Genomic DNA, 16,721 nt, shown 5'->3' on the forward strand with positions numbered 1-16,721 from the left:
ATGTGAAGTTCTGCTTTGCCTTGTCTGGAAAAGTGCATTGAAAATATTGTGAATTATTCCATGGCTTCTTAGTAAAACTTTTAAATATTGGCTAGGTCTGTGCTTACATTCCGGACAAGCAGGGAGTGAATGTGGAAGTGGGAGGGGAATTTTTCCTCCGTCTGCAGAACACGAGTGTGTCCCAGTACTGGCTACAGAGAACCATCAACCTATTCAGTCCAGCCACCAACGAGCACAGGTCCTCAACAGCCGAAATTATGACCTTATGAAATTCAGAAACAAAATGTTTAGCTTTTTAATAAGTAGTGAAAAGGATACAAGTGAAAAGATTACAACTATACTTCAATGCATTGTGCTCAAACTCTTGTCCGAAAGAAAGAGTTGTTTTTTGTTACCTGTTGTTTTTGCGTCTGAAATTTTAAGGCTGTGTGACGTTTCTCAGATCTCTGCTGCGATAAGGTCATGCTACTAGCTTTCACCTTGTTCTGATGTCAGCTCGAACTGTTTCAGGACTGTGACGCATCTGCAGTTTCTAGAGTGGCCCTCAACTGAAAGTGGCGAAAGAATTGGTGAGAGATTTCCTAAGCATGGCCCCCTCATCTCCTTCCTAAGGACAGTCAGACAGTTCTACAACCTACAGGAAAATAGAGAGAAACCGACTATTGTGCAGAGCGAGTGAGTCGATCTACCTCCGCTCTCATTAGAGAAACATAACTTTTATGGTGTAACCAGTAGCTTGATGATGTTGTGTATAGTAGAAATGAACGCAGTGAGAAGTCTTTTCTTATATAGGTCTTGCTGATTTCTTAAAAGTTTTCTGTAGGAAAAGTTTTAAAAGTTTGTTCACGCTCAATTTTGGTTTTTCGCGGTTTGATTTTGTTTTTCTTAGTAAGTTCAGTTCATTCCGTTTGTTAAAAGGAAGGTAAACTCTATTATCGAACAGCACTAATGTAAAGGTCATGAAAAACTTTATCGATTTCTTGTTTCGAAAATGGAATTTATTTATCAGATTTCCCAGCGAAATAAAATTTGACCTAATGATCCAGTTTTCTCAAAATAAATTAGTTTTATCAAAAAGCACTAATAGAAAATTGTTCATGAAATTCGAAGAGCTTGAAGGGTATGTTTTTTCATGGACAGCTATAAGAGCAATCAGTTGCTTTTGTTTCCTTGCGTTCATTACTTTTTTCCAACTGTCAGTTGGCTATGTTTAGTTCATATCGTAAAATTAAAGCATTGCATACTTTTACTTGTAGACAGCGCGGCTGAGAACTTTTATAATCGAATAAGCGCAAGTTGATTGCAATCAGTTCTCTACCCTTGCGATAATTGCGATAAGCAAGGCTATTGCAATCTGGTACTAGACTTTTTCCCTTGAATAACATTATTCACTGGTATCTTCTCGACTCATCTCTTGTGATACCTTGTTTTATACCTAATTCAATTTTTTTGCCTCCCGGTTCATTTCGCCTGGAGGTAACGAATTACGCTTGGGACGGCCGAACTCCTAGGTTCGAATCTGACCTGGACCCGTTTTTTTTTTCAAACAAAATCCTTCAGTTTCAAATAAAATTGTCGGCCAATTATTTGTCTGCTTATCTTTTGTCGGCTTAGTTTTCCCTTCTTGGAATCGTTTTTTTACGGCGCTCGTGAATAGTATTTGGGCGGTGTATGTCTTTTATCAATTTTATTTTGCCGTACTATTTTGTTGTATCGCAAGTGGAAAGAAGCTCAGCTTCGCCTCTGTTTAAAATTCACCTTTCCGCGATTTTAAAAAGTTGTCCTCGATTTTGTTTTTCTTGTAGAAATTGGTTGCTGTTTTTTTCAGCTTCTAAATAGAAGCCAATTTTGATTTTCAGTGAGGGCGTAGCTCAAAGCGGACTTGTGATGCTCCTGCTGCGGTGCATGCAATCTTTGGACCATGGTTTGGGACTCATTGATATTCCGACAGTTGTCAACGACTCTCGCAGACTATTTCACCAGGCCATTGTGCCATCGCCAAACCAACTTTACTATCTATACATGTGTTACCTACACTATATCTATCAATTCATGAGTAACAAAGGATTGCATACTAACTACCATGTCATCAATACAGCGTCAAAATCTGGTCTGCCAAAACTTCAGCCAGTAGCCAAACCAGTTGATCCCGGAAACCAGGAGTCCAATAGGTCTGAAAGTTTCTCAGGAGCTTTAGCAGCGGATGGAACCCCATTGAGAGACTTGAGGCAAATGATGACTGCAGAAAGCTTCAGTATTGGATCTCAACCAGGTTCTCCCAAGCCTAAACACAATTTTGACGATACACAGGGGACCATAGGAAAAAGTACAGATCCTGGAGATCCGTTCAGTTCTCTTGATGCAATGTGGAAAATGAAATGAAATTTTCCCAAATTTTTTTATTTCTTTTATTTTCCCATTTTAGCTGAGTTCAGAGAAGATGAACCCTTCTTGCGAAAGATCAAATTTCTATAATTTATGTGCTAACTACCCTCGAACTTACCATTGGTGCTTTGACATTTATTAATTGAGGACATATTAACAGTTTTTCACTGACAAAAATAGACAAAACTATGACTTCTTGAGATTGCCCAAATTTTCAAGACTATGACTGCTTCAGATTGTCCTCAAGTATAACCAAAATTTTCAATTTTAGAATACTTGGCTGTTAGAATATCATGAAAGTTTATGTGAAGATGTGATAAATTAACCCCAATATTTATTTAGATAGACAATAAAATTCCTTTTCGAGTTATTTTTGCGCAGTCAGCAGTGAATATAGAATCGGAACTCGCTAATTTCGAAAATGGAAATTAATTATCAGATTTCCCAGAGAAATAAAATTTTACCCATTGATCCAGCTTTCTCAAATTTGGTAATTTTATCAAAAAAGCGTCAATAATAAATTGCTCTAAAAATTCAAACAGCTTTAGGGCCATCTCTTCTTTTTCTTGGAAATTCGAAAGCTGAGTTTTTTTTTTCAAAAGACAAGTATTTTTTTTCTGTTTACTTGGGTTCATTCATTCTTTTCCAACTGTCTGTTAGCTATGTTTATTTTTTGAATTTAAGAATTCCTAGCTGAATAATGAAGTTATGTTATGATTCATTGTTCTCAAATTTGAGTCTTATGATATGACCCTGGCAATAGTTTTACCTTAAGAGCAACCTAGAAATGGCTACAGATAATTTCTGTGAAATTCCGTTCAGTATTTTGAATGAAGGGAAACATGTCCAGATGGTTTTGCATATTGCTTGAACGTAGTGAAGACTCTTTTATAGAACTTGATGATTTTAAAAATTTGTTCAAGCTCATAGTTTTTTTTAGGAAAATTTATTCACTCATTTGATTATGATTAAGCTTTCGATTTGGCGAGCGTAGTGATGTACTGTCAATAACTCTTTTTTGGCAAGCAAATTCGCATATTGTGTGCAAAATTTTTGTGCAAAGCTTCTCGAATTAATAGTTTCCGAGAGACATTTTTATGTGATTTTGTAGAGTTTGCGATCATTTTTTTTTGCACAGCTTTACTGGTGTTTTGTCGGTTAATTTGCCATGCCACGTTTGTGTTTATCGCATGTGATGCAGCTGTGCTATTTAATTTTCCCTCATTATTTTGTATTTTGACCACGAACGAGGTCATTAGGCCTGAAGGTAAGGATTTTTTTCAATGATTATTACTCTTGCTTGAGCAAGTGTCTTGTAATTGCGAACTAGACTTTTTCCCGTAAACATCTTTTCTTACAAATCTGTGGGAAATTGAAGTTGCGTTATCATTGAACCTTAACAACTCACAAGTCCGCGCTGACTTGGCCTGTAGTTAACGCGATTGCCTTTGCAGGTCTGGGATTCCAGTCATGGCAGGACCTCGCTTTTTTCAGTGTATGAAATTGGAAAGGTTTTTCTGGAAAAAAAATTGATCATTTAGATTATCGTTAGTCTGCTAATGTTTTGTCGGCTTAGTTGCGACATCACAGGTATATAGTGTGCTGTAAGCACTTTTCATTGTTATGCTTTATCTGTAAATTTACTAAGCCTGACTTAAATATTTTCATTGTTTTTTTTCCGCTTAGAAATTTAGTTCTGCCTGGAAGATTTCAGTGATAGTTTTTACTGGCTCAGTCAATTTTTTGTATCGTTTGATGACTGAAAATTTGTTGTTTTGGTTGGTTAGGTCGGTTGTATTATAAAAGTTATGACAAGTTCGTTTTTTTTTTACTTTCGGCTCAATGAGCGTCTACCAACGGATTGTCAGCTTTTTTAACGCTGGCGGATAGGTTTTTTCGATCTTTTTTTTTGAAGTTGATTTGAGTGTGGCAAATGCAGGAGCAAGCGTGGGTCCAACTGCACCTCCCCAACCTACGTCAGGAGCTTCTATGAATCCTGGTGTTTCACCGATGGGGACTTTATCAACGAATACGATGACATCTCAATTTGGGTCCCAACGTACAACGGCAAGTCCACATGCAGCAAATCAAAGTATGCAGGCATATGTTGCACCTAGTTTTGGTGGCTTGCAAAAAAACCCAATGCTGGATTCTTTGACCCCCGATGAAAGGCGACTTCTACTGGGAGAAGATGCGGGACCAGTACCTCCTCTGACATCCACAGTTGTCCCAAACCAAAGACCACCTCCGACTCGTCCTGCGAGTCGACCGAGACAGGCTATGCAGCCTTCTGTTCCACAAAATAGTCAGTCATATCAGTATCAACAAGGGGGAAACGTCACTAATCCTCTTGGTAATATGGCTCAAAGTCAGTTCAATCCAAGGACGCCAAGTGTTCAAACTGCTTCTGTTCCGCCTCAGCCGATCAATCAAACTTATACTCAGCCTCAAATGGCTCAGCCAATGCAACCAAATGTGAACCAAGGAGCTCCAAGTGGAGTCCCGATGACTCATGTTTATCCACAACCCCAACAATCGGCAGCTATTTATCAATCGGCGCAATATCCTGCTGCATATGGTTATCAGTCTGTAGCAGCTAATAATTCAGGAGGTTTTTATGGAACAAACGTGCCAATTAGTCAAAGGGCTGTTCCAACGGCAGTTGTGGCTCCTAATGTTGCTGCCAATCAACAATATCCGACAACGTACAATCAGAATATGATGCAACAGTCGGCGATAGGTGCGGACCCGAATCAAGCTGGAAACCAAAATGCCATTGGATATCAAGGAGTTTCATCTTATCATCAGCAGCCCACAAATAATAATCAGCTTAATCAGAATCAGATGCAAAATCAGTCATTGAACCAAAATCAGCTACAAGCTCAATCATTCAGTGGCAGCCCGAACTCTTCTATGCAAACGTTTGCTCCAGGTTCACTGCCGACGAATGTTCCTAGTCCTGCTAATAATGAGCACTTAGTACAGCTTGAATATATGAAGCAACAGCGAGAAGTTATGCTGCAGCAACTAGAAATGCAAAACAAAAGACAACGTGACCTTGAGAGACAGTTGAATGAACAGAGGCTTCAGCATGAACAAAGTGTGAAGAGGTTGGAAACTGAGCAGCAGGAAAAACTCATGAAAGAGCAACAGAAGATCATCCAGGAACAAATTGAGAAACAGCAGAAAGTGCTAGAAAAACAGCTTGAGGAGCAGAAAGCGCAGCAGCAGATGTTTATGAATCAGTTGATGGTCAATTACGCCAGCTTGCAGCAGCAATACCAACAAGTTCAGAACCAAAATGCTGCGAAGAATATTCAGCAACAAGAAATAGTACCAGATACTACAAGTACCCAAATGTCTGAAAATATAAATGCTGTGGAACCGCAGAATAAGAACAAAAATATTTTTGGTGCAGTTAAATCAGCGCCTATTCAGAACCAAGAAAACGTACAAATGGTACCGAACTTGACTACGTTAGGGAATCAAAATTATCAGCAGAATCCGACATATTTTGCTCAGAATCAAACTGCTTTGCAAAATAATCCCCAGAGCAATCATTGGCTACAGAACCAGTATCAACAAATCACTTCAGGAACCCAAAAAGGATCTCTTCAAAACCAAACCAGTCAACAAAGTCAAACTTTTGGGCAATTGGGTGGAAATATGGCTACGAGCAATTACTATTACCCTTCTAGCAACGGTCAGCTATCTCTTTACGGTAATATTCCACAGGCTAATACGAGTCAACTAGTCACTACAACTGAGAATGCAGTTGACATGAATCAATATTTTGCCACTTATGACCCTAAAAAACCTATAGACCATAAAGCTCTTGCGGCCCTAATGAAACAGCAACAGGCACAAACTCAAAATCAAGTAAGTCAGCAGGTGGGCAATAACAACGTGGCTCAACAGCAATTGAATTGGAGCAATTCAACTCAAGGACAAGGATATGTTTCAACCTCGGCTGAAGTACCACAAGAAGCAACGAAAACCGTTTCAAATCAAACGAATAAACAAAACGCATCATCCCTGCCATTAGATTATAACTGCAATTCATACTATAACAGCAATGCAACACAAACTATTTCAAATCCAGCCGTCTTTTTGCCTGCTAATAGCACTAAAATGGAATCTTCGAATCGAGAAGCTCAGATTAAAAAAGAGAACCAAGTATTAGAAAATAATAACAATGGCGAGTTTGAAGAGCTTGAAGGGTATGTTTTTTCATGGACAGCTATAAGAGCAATCAGTTGCTTTTGTTTCCTTGCGTTCATTACTTTTTTCCAACTGTCAGTTGGCTATGTTTAGTTCATATCGTAAAATTAAAGCATTGCATACTTTTACTTGTAGACAGCGCGGCTGAGAACTTTTATAATCGAATAAGCGCAAGTTGATTGCAATCAGTTCTCTACCCTTGCGATAATTGCGATAAGCAAGGCTATTGCAATCTGGTACTAGACTTTTTCCCTTGAATAACATTATTCACTGGTATCTTCTCGACTCATCTCTTGTGATACCTTGTTTTATACCTAATTCAATTTTTTTGCCTCCCGGTTCATTTCGCCTGGAGGTAACGAATTACGCTTGGGACGGCCGAACTCCTAGGTTCGAATCTGACCTGGACCCGTTTTTTTTTCAAACAAAATCCTTCAGTTTCAAATAAAATTGTCGGCCAATTATTTGTCTGCTTATCTTTTGTCGGCTTAGTTTTCCCTTCTTGGAATCGTTTTTTTACGGCGCTCGTGAATAGTATTTGGGCGGTGTATGTCTTTTATCAATTTTATTTTGCCGTACTATTTTGTTGTATCGCAAGTGGAAAGAAGCTCAGCTTCGCCTCTGTTTAAAATTCACCTTTCCGCGATTTTAAAAAGTTGTCCTCGATTTTGTTTTTCTTGTAGAAATTGGTTGCTGTTTTTTTCAGCTTCTAAATAGAAGCCAATTTTGATTTTCAGTGAGGGCGTAGCTCAAAGCGGACTTGTGATGCTCCTGCTGCGGTGCATGCAATCTTTGGACCATGGTTTGGGACTCATTGATATTCCGACAGTTGTCAACGACTCTCGCAGACTATTTCACCAGGCCATTGTGCCATCGCCAAACCAACTTTACTATCTATACATGTGTTACCTACACTATATCTATCAATTCATGAGTAACAAAGGATTGCATACTAACTACCATGTCATCAATACAGCGTCAAAATCTGGTCTGCCAAAACTTCAGCCAGTAGCCAAACCAGTTGATCCCGGAAACCAGGAGTCCAATAGGTCTGAAAGTTTCTCAGGAGCTTTAGCAGCGGATGGAACCCCATTGAGAGACTTGAGGCAAATGATGACTGCAGAAAGCTTCAGTATTGGATCTCAACCAGGTTCTCCCAAGCCTAAACACAATTTTGACGATACACAGGGGACCATAGGAAAAAGTACAGATCCTGGAGATCCGTTCAGTTCTCTTGATGCAATGTGGAAAATGAAATGAAATTTTCCCAAATTTTTTTATTTCTTTTATTTTCCCATTTTAGCTGAGTTCAGAGAAGATGAACCCTTCTTGCGAAAGATCAAATTTCTATAATTTATGTGCTAACTACCCTCGAACTTACCATTGGTGCTTTGACATTTATTAATTGAGGACATATTAACAGTTTTTCACTGACAAAAATAGACAAAACTATGACTTCTTGAGATTGCCCAAATTTTCAAGACTATGACTGCTTCAGATTGTCCTCAAGTATAACCAAAATTTTCAATTTTAGAATACTTGGCTGTTAGAATATCATGAAAGTTTATGTGAAGATGTGATAAATTAACCCCAATATTTATTTAGATAGACAATAAAATTCCTTTTCGAGTTATTTTTGCGCAGTCAGCAGTGAATATAGAATCGGAACTCGCTAATTTCGAAAATGGAAATTAATTATCAGATTTCCCAGAGAAATAAAATTTTACCCATTGATCCAGCTTTCTCAAATTTGGTAATTTTATCAAAAAAGCGTCAATAATAAATTGCTCTAAAAATTCAAACAGCTTTAGGGCCATCTCTTCTTTTTCTTGGAAATTCGAAAGCTGAGTTTTTTTTTTCAAAAGACAAGTATTTTTTTTCTGTTTACTTGGGTTCATTCATTCTTTTCCAACTGTCTGTTAGCTATGTTTATTTTTTGAATTTAAGAATTCCTAGCTGAATAATGAAGTTATGTTATGATTCATTGTTCTCAAATTTGAGTCTTATGATATGACCCTGGCAATAGTTTTACCTTAAGAGCAACCTAGAAATGGCTACAGATAATTTCTGTGAAATTCCGTTCAGTATTTTGAATGAAGGGAAACATGTCCAGATGGTTTTGCATATTGCTTGAACGTAGTGAAGACTCTTTTATAGAACTTGATGATTTTAAAAATTTGTTCAAGCTCATAGTTTTTTTTAGGAAAATTTATTCACTCATTTGATTATGATTAAGCTTTCGATTTGGCGAGCGTAGTGATGTACTGTCAATAACTCTTTTTTGGCAAGCAAATTCGCATATTGTGTGCAAAATTTTTGTGCAAAGCTTCTCGAATTAATAGTTTCCGAGAGACATTTTTATGTGATTTTGTAGAGTTTGCGATCATTTTTTTTTGCACAGCTTTACTGGTGTTTTGTCGGTTAATTTGCCATGCCACGTTTGTGTTTATCGCATGTGATGCAGCTGTGCTATTTAATTTTCACTCATTATTTTGTATTTTGACCACGAACGAGGTCATTAGGCCTGAAGGTAGGGATTTTTTTCAATGATTATTACTCTTGCTTGAGCAAGTGTCTTGTAATTGCGAACTAGACTTTTTCCCGTAAACATCTTTTCTTACAAATCTGTGGGAAATTGAAGTTGCGTTATCATTGAACCTTAACAACTCACAAGTCCGCGCTGACTTGGCCTGTAGTTAACGCGATTGCCTTTGCAGGTCTGGGATTCCAGTCATGGCAGGACCTCGCTTTTTTCAGTGTATGAAATTGGAAAGGTTTTTCTGGAAAAAAAATTGATCATTTAGATTATCGTTAGTCTGCTAATGTTTTGTCGGCTTAGTTGCGACATCACAGGTATATAGTGTGCTGTAAGCACTTTTCATTGTTATGCTTTATCTGTAAATTTACTAAGCCTGACTTAAATATTTTCATTGTTTTTTTTCCGCTTAGAAATTTAGTTCTGCCTGGAAGATTTCAGTGATAGTTTTTACTGGCTCAGTCAATTTTTTGTATCGTTTGATGACTGAAAATTTGTTGTTTTGGTTGGTTAGGTCGGTTGTATTATAAAAGTTATGACAAGTTCGTTTTTTTTTTACTTTCGGCTCAATGAGCGTCTACCAACGGATTGTCAGCTTTTTTAACGCTGGCGGATAGGTTTTTTCGATCTTTTTTTTTGAAGTTGATTTTCTTTTTTTTTCCGAATAAAAATCAACTTGCCTGTTGACTTAGTTGTTTTCGCCTCATTGTCTATTCGGTCTCTAACAATGCTACGCCTTCGTTTTATGGCAAGGGATGAGAAGCTCCCCTTCGCCTCTCTGTTTAAACTAAAGATAATCAATAAAAAAATCGATTTTGTTCCTTGAGCGTCGGGCAGCTGTTTCTCTTCTTTATTTGTGGCCAGTGTCTCATCAATTTTTACTAATTCGAGGCTAATTTCTACTTTTTCTTTTGGCACTTAGTATAGCTTTTTTGTGTTCCTGCTATTGTTTGCGAAGCACAGCTTCGCCTGTGTTTTGTAATTCTAGGAGTCTTATGAAATTCTGGTCTGAAATTTTGGTCTGATTTTCTGGTTTGTTGAAAGAATAGATTTTATTACACTGATTCATATATTTTTTTTTGCATTTTTCAGCCATCAGTAAGTATTTTTTGATGCATTTCAAATTTTCCTTACTGTTTAAAACTGCCAATAATTGCGGCCTTTATTCATTGGCAATATTTGTTGTCTTGAGCTCAAATTTGTGAAAATTTACCTGTGATCCTTTTTTTGTAAATTTATGGAAATTTGCGGATTGCCAGTTTGGTCACTTCGGGATAAAAAACGCGCGTTGTTTTTCGGGCTAATAATGCGTTTGCGGAGATTTAATCCTTATTAGAAGTTGTTCCAAATTGAATTGAGGCATGCTGTTAGGTCTATTTAATACTTTGCTATATGCGAGTCAAATCAATTTGAACGTTACATAGCGTGTGGGGAAGGAATTTAAAAAATCAAACAAAGTATGAAATTTCAATTGCAACCGGGTACTCGATTTTTCCCCGTAAGGAAAACTTTTTTTTTACAGAATGGCAAAATAAGAACTGGTTAATTTAGGATGGTTTATTCAGATCTAGTTCATGATGAGTTCAATTTTCTTTGCGTCTGCGGCACAATTGGTCTGGAGGTAACGAATACGTCTGTGACAGTAAAAGTCGTGGGTTCGAATCTGACGACTTGTTTCTTTTTCAAACGTGAAATTTTCGGTTTCCAAAAAATGTCTGCTTAATGGTTGTTTGATTATAATTGTCAGCTTAGTTGCCACTTCGTAGAAATGTTTTTTTTTTGCTGTACAGAATTTAGAGTGTATGTGCTTAAGTGTTTGAGTTTTACATCTGATTGTGCTTTTACTAGCCTTGAAGTCGCCGGTACACTTAATCTGGATTTAACGGATACATCTGTGACGCCAAAGGTCCTGAATTTGGATCTGGCAGGACCTGTTTTTTTTTCAAACGGTATTTTACTGAACATGACTTCGTATATATATCTTTTGTCGTTTGAAAACTTTTTCTGCTCAAATGAAATGGGCCAATTTTTTATTGGCTTCGTGACCTAATTTCGAGTGTTTTCAACAAAAATATCTTTTTTATGCTCGTCTCTGGATCACATAAGGTGCCGAAAGTCTCAATAGAATTATAGTTCAAGTCTTTCATGATAACATTTTTTTTCCGGATTTTCGTTGATTTTTTATTTTCGGTTTGATAGGTTTCGGCTTACCTTTTATTGGCTTATTGGCCTGATATTGCTCGTACGACGAGCGAAATAAGTTTTGTTTGTGGGTGTTTGTGTATTCAGGTTGAGGGGGACTGAATAACTTGTTAGTCTTAAATTGTTTGGTTGTTTTTCTGATTTTCCTTACACTTGTGGGCTTGATAGGTTTCAACTTATACTATATCGGCTTAGTGGCCTCATATTGTTTCATTTGACGAGCTTTGTTACCGCTGGGTACATTATATTCGATGCTTATTTCACATTCTTTTGTCTTGGCATAATTTTATTTCGAGCTAGCCTTATTCATTTTGAATAGATTTAGCTGTTTCGACCATTTTGGTTTTTTCTTGTTTTGTTTGGCAAGTGGTGCGAAATTATTTTAAAATATTGCATTCAATTTTTAGTTTTTTTTTGGAAGCAAGTTTCGAATTTATTTTTTTCCTAAAAGCGCGCGAAAATTGTTTTGTTATCAATTTATTGTTTTGTTGAGCAGTTTTATTTGAAATCGATATAAGTTAGGCATCGCTTATTATTTTCTTATGTCAAAAAATATATATTTGCAAAAGTTTTAATTTTTATGCAATGGAAAAAATGAGTTTTCGTGGTTGTTTTTTTTGGCCTTTTTGTTTTTTAAAATTGTTTTGCTTTTCTGTTGTGATCCACCTTTCTTAACGTTGCGTCTCAAGGTTATGTTTGATAACATTGAAGTAATTGGGTTTTTAAGGTTTTAAATATTTGCCAGTTTTTGTGGAAATTGTTAGAAAATAAAGCATTCATTTTTTTACCCTTGCGATAAGCAAGGGTATTACAATCGGGTACTAGACTTTTTCCCGTAATCATCTTTGTCCACAAGAGGACTGAGAAATTTGGTCATCTTCTAATGTATCTCTATCCGTACTCAAGATGCACGTCTAACTGCTGTAATTCAAAAGCTAGCTTCAAGTGATAGTTGGTTTCACAGCTGAAAAAGGAATTTTAGATGTAAATTGATTTTTTGTCGGCTTTATTGATTTCGACCCAATTTTCGTCGACTAAGTTACCGGGCAAATAATTCTGTAAGTTTTTAGTAGATTTTGGATACTTTTTTTCTTTTTTTTTCATGAGGGTAAATATTAGTTCATGGTTTTCTGGTTTTTATAGGCCCCGAAATTTTCTCTTTTAAATCAAAATTTTTGGATTTATCCGCTATAATTTTTTTGCAAGTAAATTTTCAGTTTTTTTGGATGCATGATTTCAAATTTTTTTGTTCTAAAAAAGCGTGAAACAAGTTTTAGTTTAAATTAGTTTGGTGTGTTATAGCTTTCAGCATTTTTATTTGAAATCGATTCAAGTTGATGGCTTAATGTATTGTTAACGTAAAAAGTTGATAAATTTCCGGATTTTTTTTGCAAATTTGACTCGTTGTTTTTTTCTAGAAGGATTGTGGCGGAACGTTTTGCTCGAGATTTAGGTGGATGGTTCTTTGTCTGAAATTTCAAAAACATTTCATGTTTTTGATTTCGTTTTTTGGCGTTTTTAATGTTATTTTTTTGTTGTGATCTAGCTCTTTTACCGTTGCGTATAAATTTCATAACTGATATTTCTTGATGTAATTACCTTATTTTCATAGGCTTTCAGAGTTTTTTAAAGATGTTCTGCAAGTTCTTTTTTGTGGCAATTGTTAGTAGTTTTTGCATTCATGTTTGAAAATTGTTTTTTTTTCTCATTTTGATCTTATATCATAGTGGATAGGGTCTTTATCCCCGTTGTCTCTGATTGGATATGAAGATTGTTTGGTTGCAAAATTTATTGAACAGTTTTTGAGTACATTTAGGAGTTATCGTATCTCTATTTTTGACCGAAATGTTTTCTCATCGTTTTCATCTATTGGTTATCAGAAAGAAATGGATGAGTTGAGCCCAACTTCTTCTTTTTTTTGAATGTAATTGACTTCTTACAATTGCAATAAATTTTTTTCTGATTTTTGAGCCTACGATATCTTCAACAAAATTTGTTTGTTTAAGACACGTTATCTTTTGATTTTTGGAGCACTATTGTGTTATCGCAAGTGGTGCAAAGCTCAGCTTCGCCTGTGTTTAAATTTTTTTTTGATTCTGATCTTAGTTTGTAACAAATGTTACTGTTGATATTTGAATAATCTGAAATGTTCCTGAGATATAGATTTTGATTTTTGGCATTTGATTTTGTATCGCAAGTGGTGCGCAGCTCAGCTTTGCCTGCGTGAATTTTTTCCATTTGGGGTTAATTCTCCAACGTAGGAGTTAGCGGTAGCGTTTCATTTCAAATTCGACTTTTTGAGTTCGTTTGTTTGTGTCATTGAACTTATTCCTGAACGTGATTTGTGATCAGTGATATTCCAGGTTTAATGGAAACGGAAGATGTGAAAACTCTGCAGTCGACGCAGAGATTGTTTGTGTTGTACGAACATGCCTCTGGCTACGCGCTCTTTCGGGTCAAGGGCTTCGACCAGATCCAGAAAGACCCGAAGGCTGCGTCTGATGCCTCTATTTTTGGATCGGCCGTGCGTCTCCAGGCATTCTCGCCTTTCCAGTCGAGTGTCAATGCTATAGACAATGCTAACTGTGTAAGCGAAGGAGTTGTGCATGACGATTTACGTGTGTTTCTCGAATCTAATCTACCACTCGAAAAGAAAAGTAAAGTTGCGCTGGGAATCGTAGATGGAAAACTGGGAGCTGCAGTCATGGAGGGGCTGGGATTGAACTGCATAACAGCAGGAAGTATTCCTGAAATTGCAAGACTGATAAAACGTCATTTCAGTTTCTTCGTCAAAGGTCTGACCGACAAAAGCGAAATGAAGGCTAGTTTGGGTCTGTCGCACAGTTTCTCACGGTGCAAGGTCAAATTCAACGTGAACAGAGCAGATAACATGATCATTCAGAGCGTGAACTTATTGGACCAACTGGACAAAGACGTGAACATGTTTTCGATGCGCATCAGAGAGTGGTACTCCTACCATTTCCCAGAACTGGTTAAGATCGTCAACGACAACCGACTGTACATCAAGTTAGTCAACCTTATAAAGGACCGAAGCAATAGCGAACAAGTTGCAGATCAGATCACAGAGTTGGTAGGCGATGAAAATATTACGCAACAGGTTGTTCAAGCCTCTAAAACTTCGATGGGAATGGAAATTTCCCCAATTGATCTGATGAACATTGAAGCCTTCAGTAAGAAAGCTACCATGTTGGTCAACTACAGAAGTGTCTTGTTCGAGTATCTTACGAAAAAGATGGCCATGATTGCGCCCAACTTGTGCAGTTTGGTAGGAGAAATAGTCGGAGCGAGGTTGATCAGCCACGCTGGAAGTTTGATAAATTTGGCAAAGTACCCAGCATCAACTATCCAGATTTTGGGCGCCGAGAAAGCTTTGTTCCGGGCTATTAAGACGAAAACTGCGACACCGAAGTATGGTTTGATCTTTCACTCGACTTTTATCGGCCGAGCGGATATGAAAGACAAAGGAAAGATGTCGAGATACTTGTCGAACAAGTGTGCAATCGCGGCTAGGATAGACTGCTTTTCAGAAAAGCCAAATATGGTCATTGGAACGAAGTTACGAGTCATGGTTGAAGACAGGTTGAGTTTCTTCAAGACTGGCGTGGTTCCGAAAACGAATGAAGAGTTTATGGAGGAAGCGTTGAACGAGCTTAAGGAGTTTGAAGAACTCGAGAAAGAAGCGAGAAAAAAGAAGAAGGAACAGAAAAGACTGAAGAAGGCGAAAGCAGCTTTGATCGCAGAAGCGAACGGAATGATGGTCGAAGCTTAGAGGATACAGAATAAAATAGACTTTGCATACTGGATCCCAGTGTTATTTATAGTCCACAGCAGTATTTAAACTGTCTCTTTGGCTTGATTAAAGTGATTTTGAGTTGAGGATGATTATTTTTAATGTTGGGATTCGCTTTGTTTTCTGTTTAATCAACTACCCTACATTGAATAGATTTTATTCAAGTTGATATTCTTACGTCAGAGTTAGCCTTCTTTTGGATGAAAGTTCCGACGAAGACGTACTGAACCGGACGATAGAAGTTTTTACTGTTTCGATCTTGTTAACAGGCTCATGTTTGCTTTTGCGATAGGCTAGGGTACTGCAACCGGAACAGGATAATAGATTTTTTCCCTTGAATAACTTTGTTCACAGGATGAAAGAAATTGATCATCTTCAAATCTGTACTTTCGTCAACTATCAGACAAATTTTGATCGTGTCTACGTTTTTATGCCCGTTCTTTTCGAACATTGTTTTTTATGTTATCGAAAAGCAAAAGAGTAAAGGTCACTAGAATATGATCGACTTCAGGTTTCGAAAGTGGAATTTACTTTTCAGATTTCCCAGCGGAATGAAACGTTTTCCTATAGATTTTCCTGTCAATCATAAATTGCTCTTGAAATATGAAAAGCTTGAAGGGCTTCTTTATCTTCTTGAAAATTGAAAAGTTTAGATTTTTTCAAAAAAGAAAATCATTACTCTTTTCTGTTTACTTGCGTTTATTGACTCTTTTCCAACTAACTCTTGCGTTTTTAAAAATGTGCATTTGATGATTATTTTTGGAGCTTCTGTGTTTAATTTGTCTCCAAATATCTCCTCAAAGCTTCTCAAAATGGAAAACGGTAGCATTGTGCATGTTTGTAGGTTAAAATTGGATAAAAGTTTAATTTTTTTTTTCCAAAATTTAATTTAAGAAACACATTCTAGTGGTGTTTTTAAAAATTATTCCGGACATTTTTTTATCTAGGTGATCTTATTTTTTCAAGCGAGCTTGATTTATTAATGTTACAAGCTCACTCTTCTTTTTAAACCCTTGTTATCCAAGAATCAAATAAATACGAACGTAGCAGAATATACGACGCGGCAACGTAGCAAAAAGTAGACAAGTCATAATTTAGACACATCATACAGTATACTACTACTATATTAACCAATCAGAATCGAGAACAAGAAGCAAAGATAGGAAATAAATAATTATTTTTTATTTATTTCCTGAGTTTGCTTTCTGTTCTCAATTTTGATTGGTTTATATAGTAGTTGTCTACTTAATGACCGGTATGAAATAAAGGTTATCTGCTTTTTGACCGCACTCCACACGACGCCATGGCTGAGTGTCTGAGGCAATTGAATTTTGATCGGCCATTCGAATCCTCCCATATCAGGGATTTTTCTTGAAGTTTTTCACGCATGTTTTTGTATTTTTTCGTGTAATTTCCATTTTGTTGTTCTTAGAGCTACTTTTGCCTTTTTTGCGTCTAATTGTGAATTTTGATCACGTTTCATGTTCAATTTAGTGTTTTTTCACTTCTGCTGTTAAACTTTGTCTGTTTCAAATTATGTTCAGTTTGTATAAACTCATCTATTCA

The 16,721-nt window shown here is 36.8% G+C and overlaps 2 protein-coding genes across 2 annotated transcripts in view; both read left to right on the forward strand.

Moving 5' to 3' along the window:
• LOC134842051 (tyrosine-protein phosphatase non-receptor type 23-like) overlaps positions 1-2,755 on the forward strand; it is a 200,929-nt gene extending 198,174 nt beyond the window's left edge. Inside the window, exons 18-20 of the mRNA XM_063858206.1 lie at positions 96-238; positions 511-675; positions 1,860-2,755. Coding sequence (XP_063714276.1) covers positions 96-238; positions 511-675; positions 1,860-2,382 — 831 coding nt within the window. The 3' untranslated portion in view covers positions 2,383-2,755. The remainder of the gene's footprint in view (positions 1-95; positions 239-510; positions 676-1,859) is intronic.
• Positions 2,756-13,673: 10,918 nt separating this feature from the next.
• On the forward strand, positions 13,674-15,324 carry LOC134841323 (nucleolar protein 56-like). The gene has a single exon (XM_063857228.1). The coding sequence runs from the start codon at positions 13,713-13,715 to the stop codon at positions 15,132-15,134; it is 1,422 nt and encodes a 473-aa protein (XP_063713298.1). The 5' UTR covers positions 13,674-13,712; the 3' UTR covers positions 15,135-15,324.
• The last annotated feature ends 1,397 nt before the right edge of the window (positions 15,325-16,721 follow it).

This window comes from Symsagittifera roscoffensis, chromosome 3, assembly GCF_963678635.1.
Source record: "Symsagittifera roscoffensis chromosome 3, txSymRosc1.1, whole genome shotgun sequence".
Taxonomy (NCBI): Eukaryota; Metazoa; Xenacoelomorpha; order Acoela; family Convolutidae; genus Symsagittifera; species Symsagittifera roscoffensis.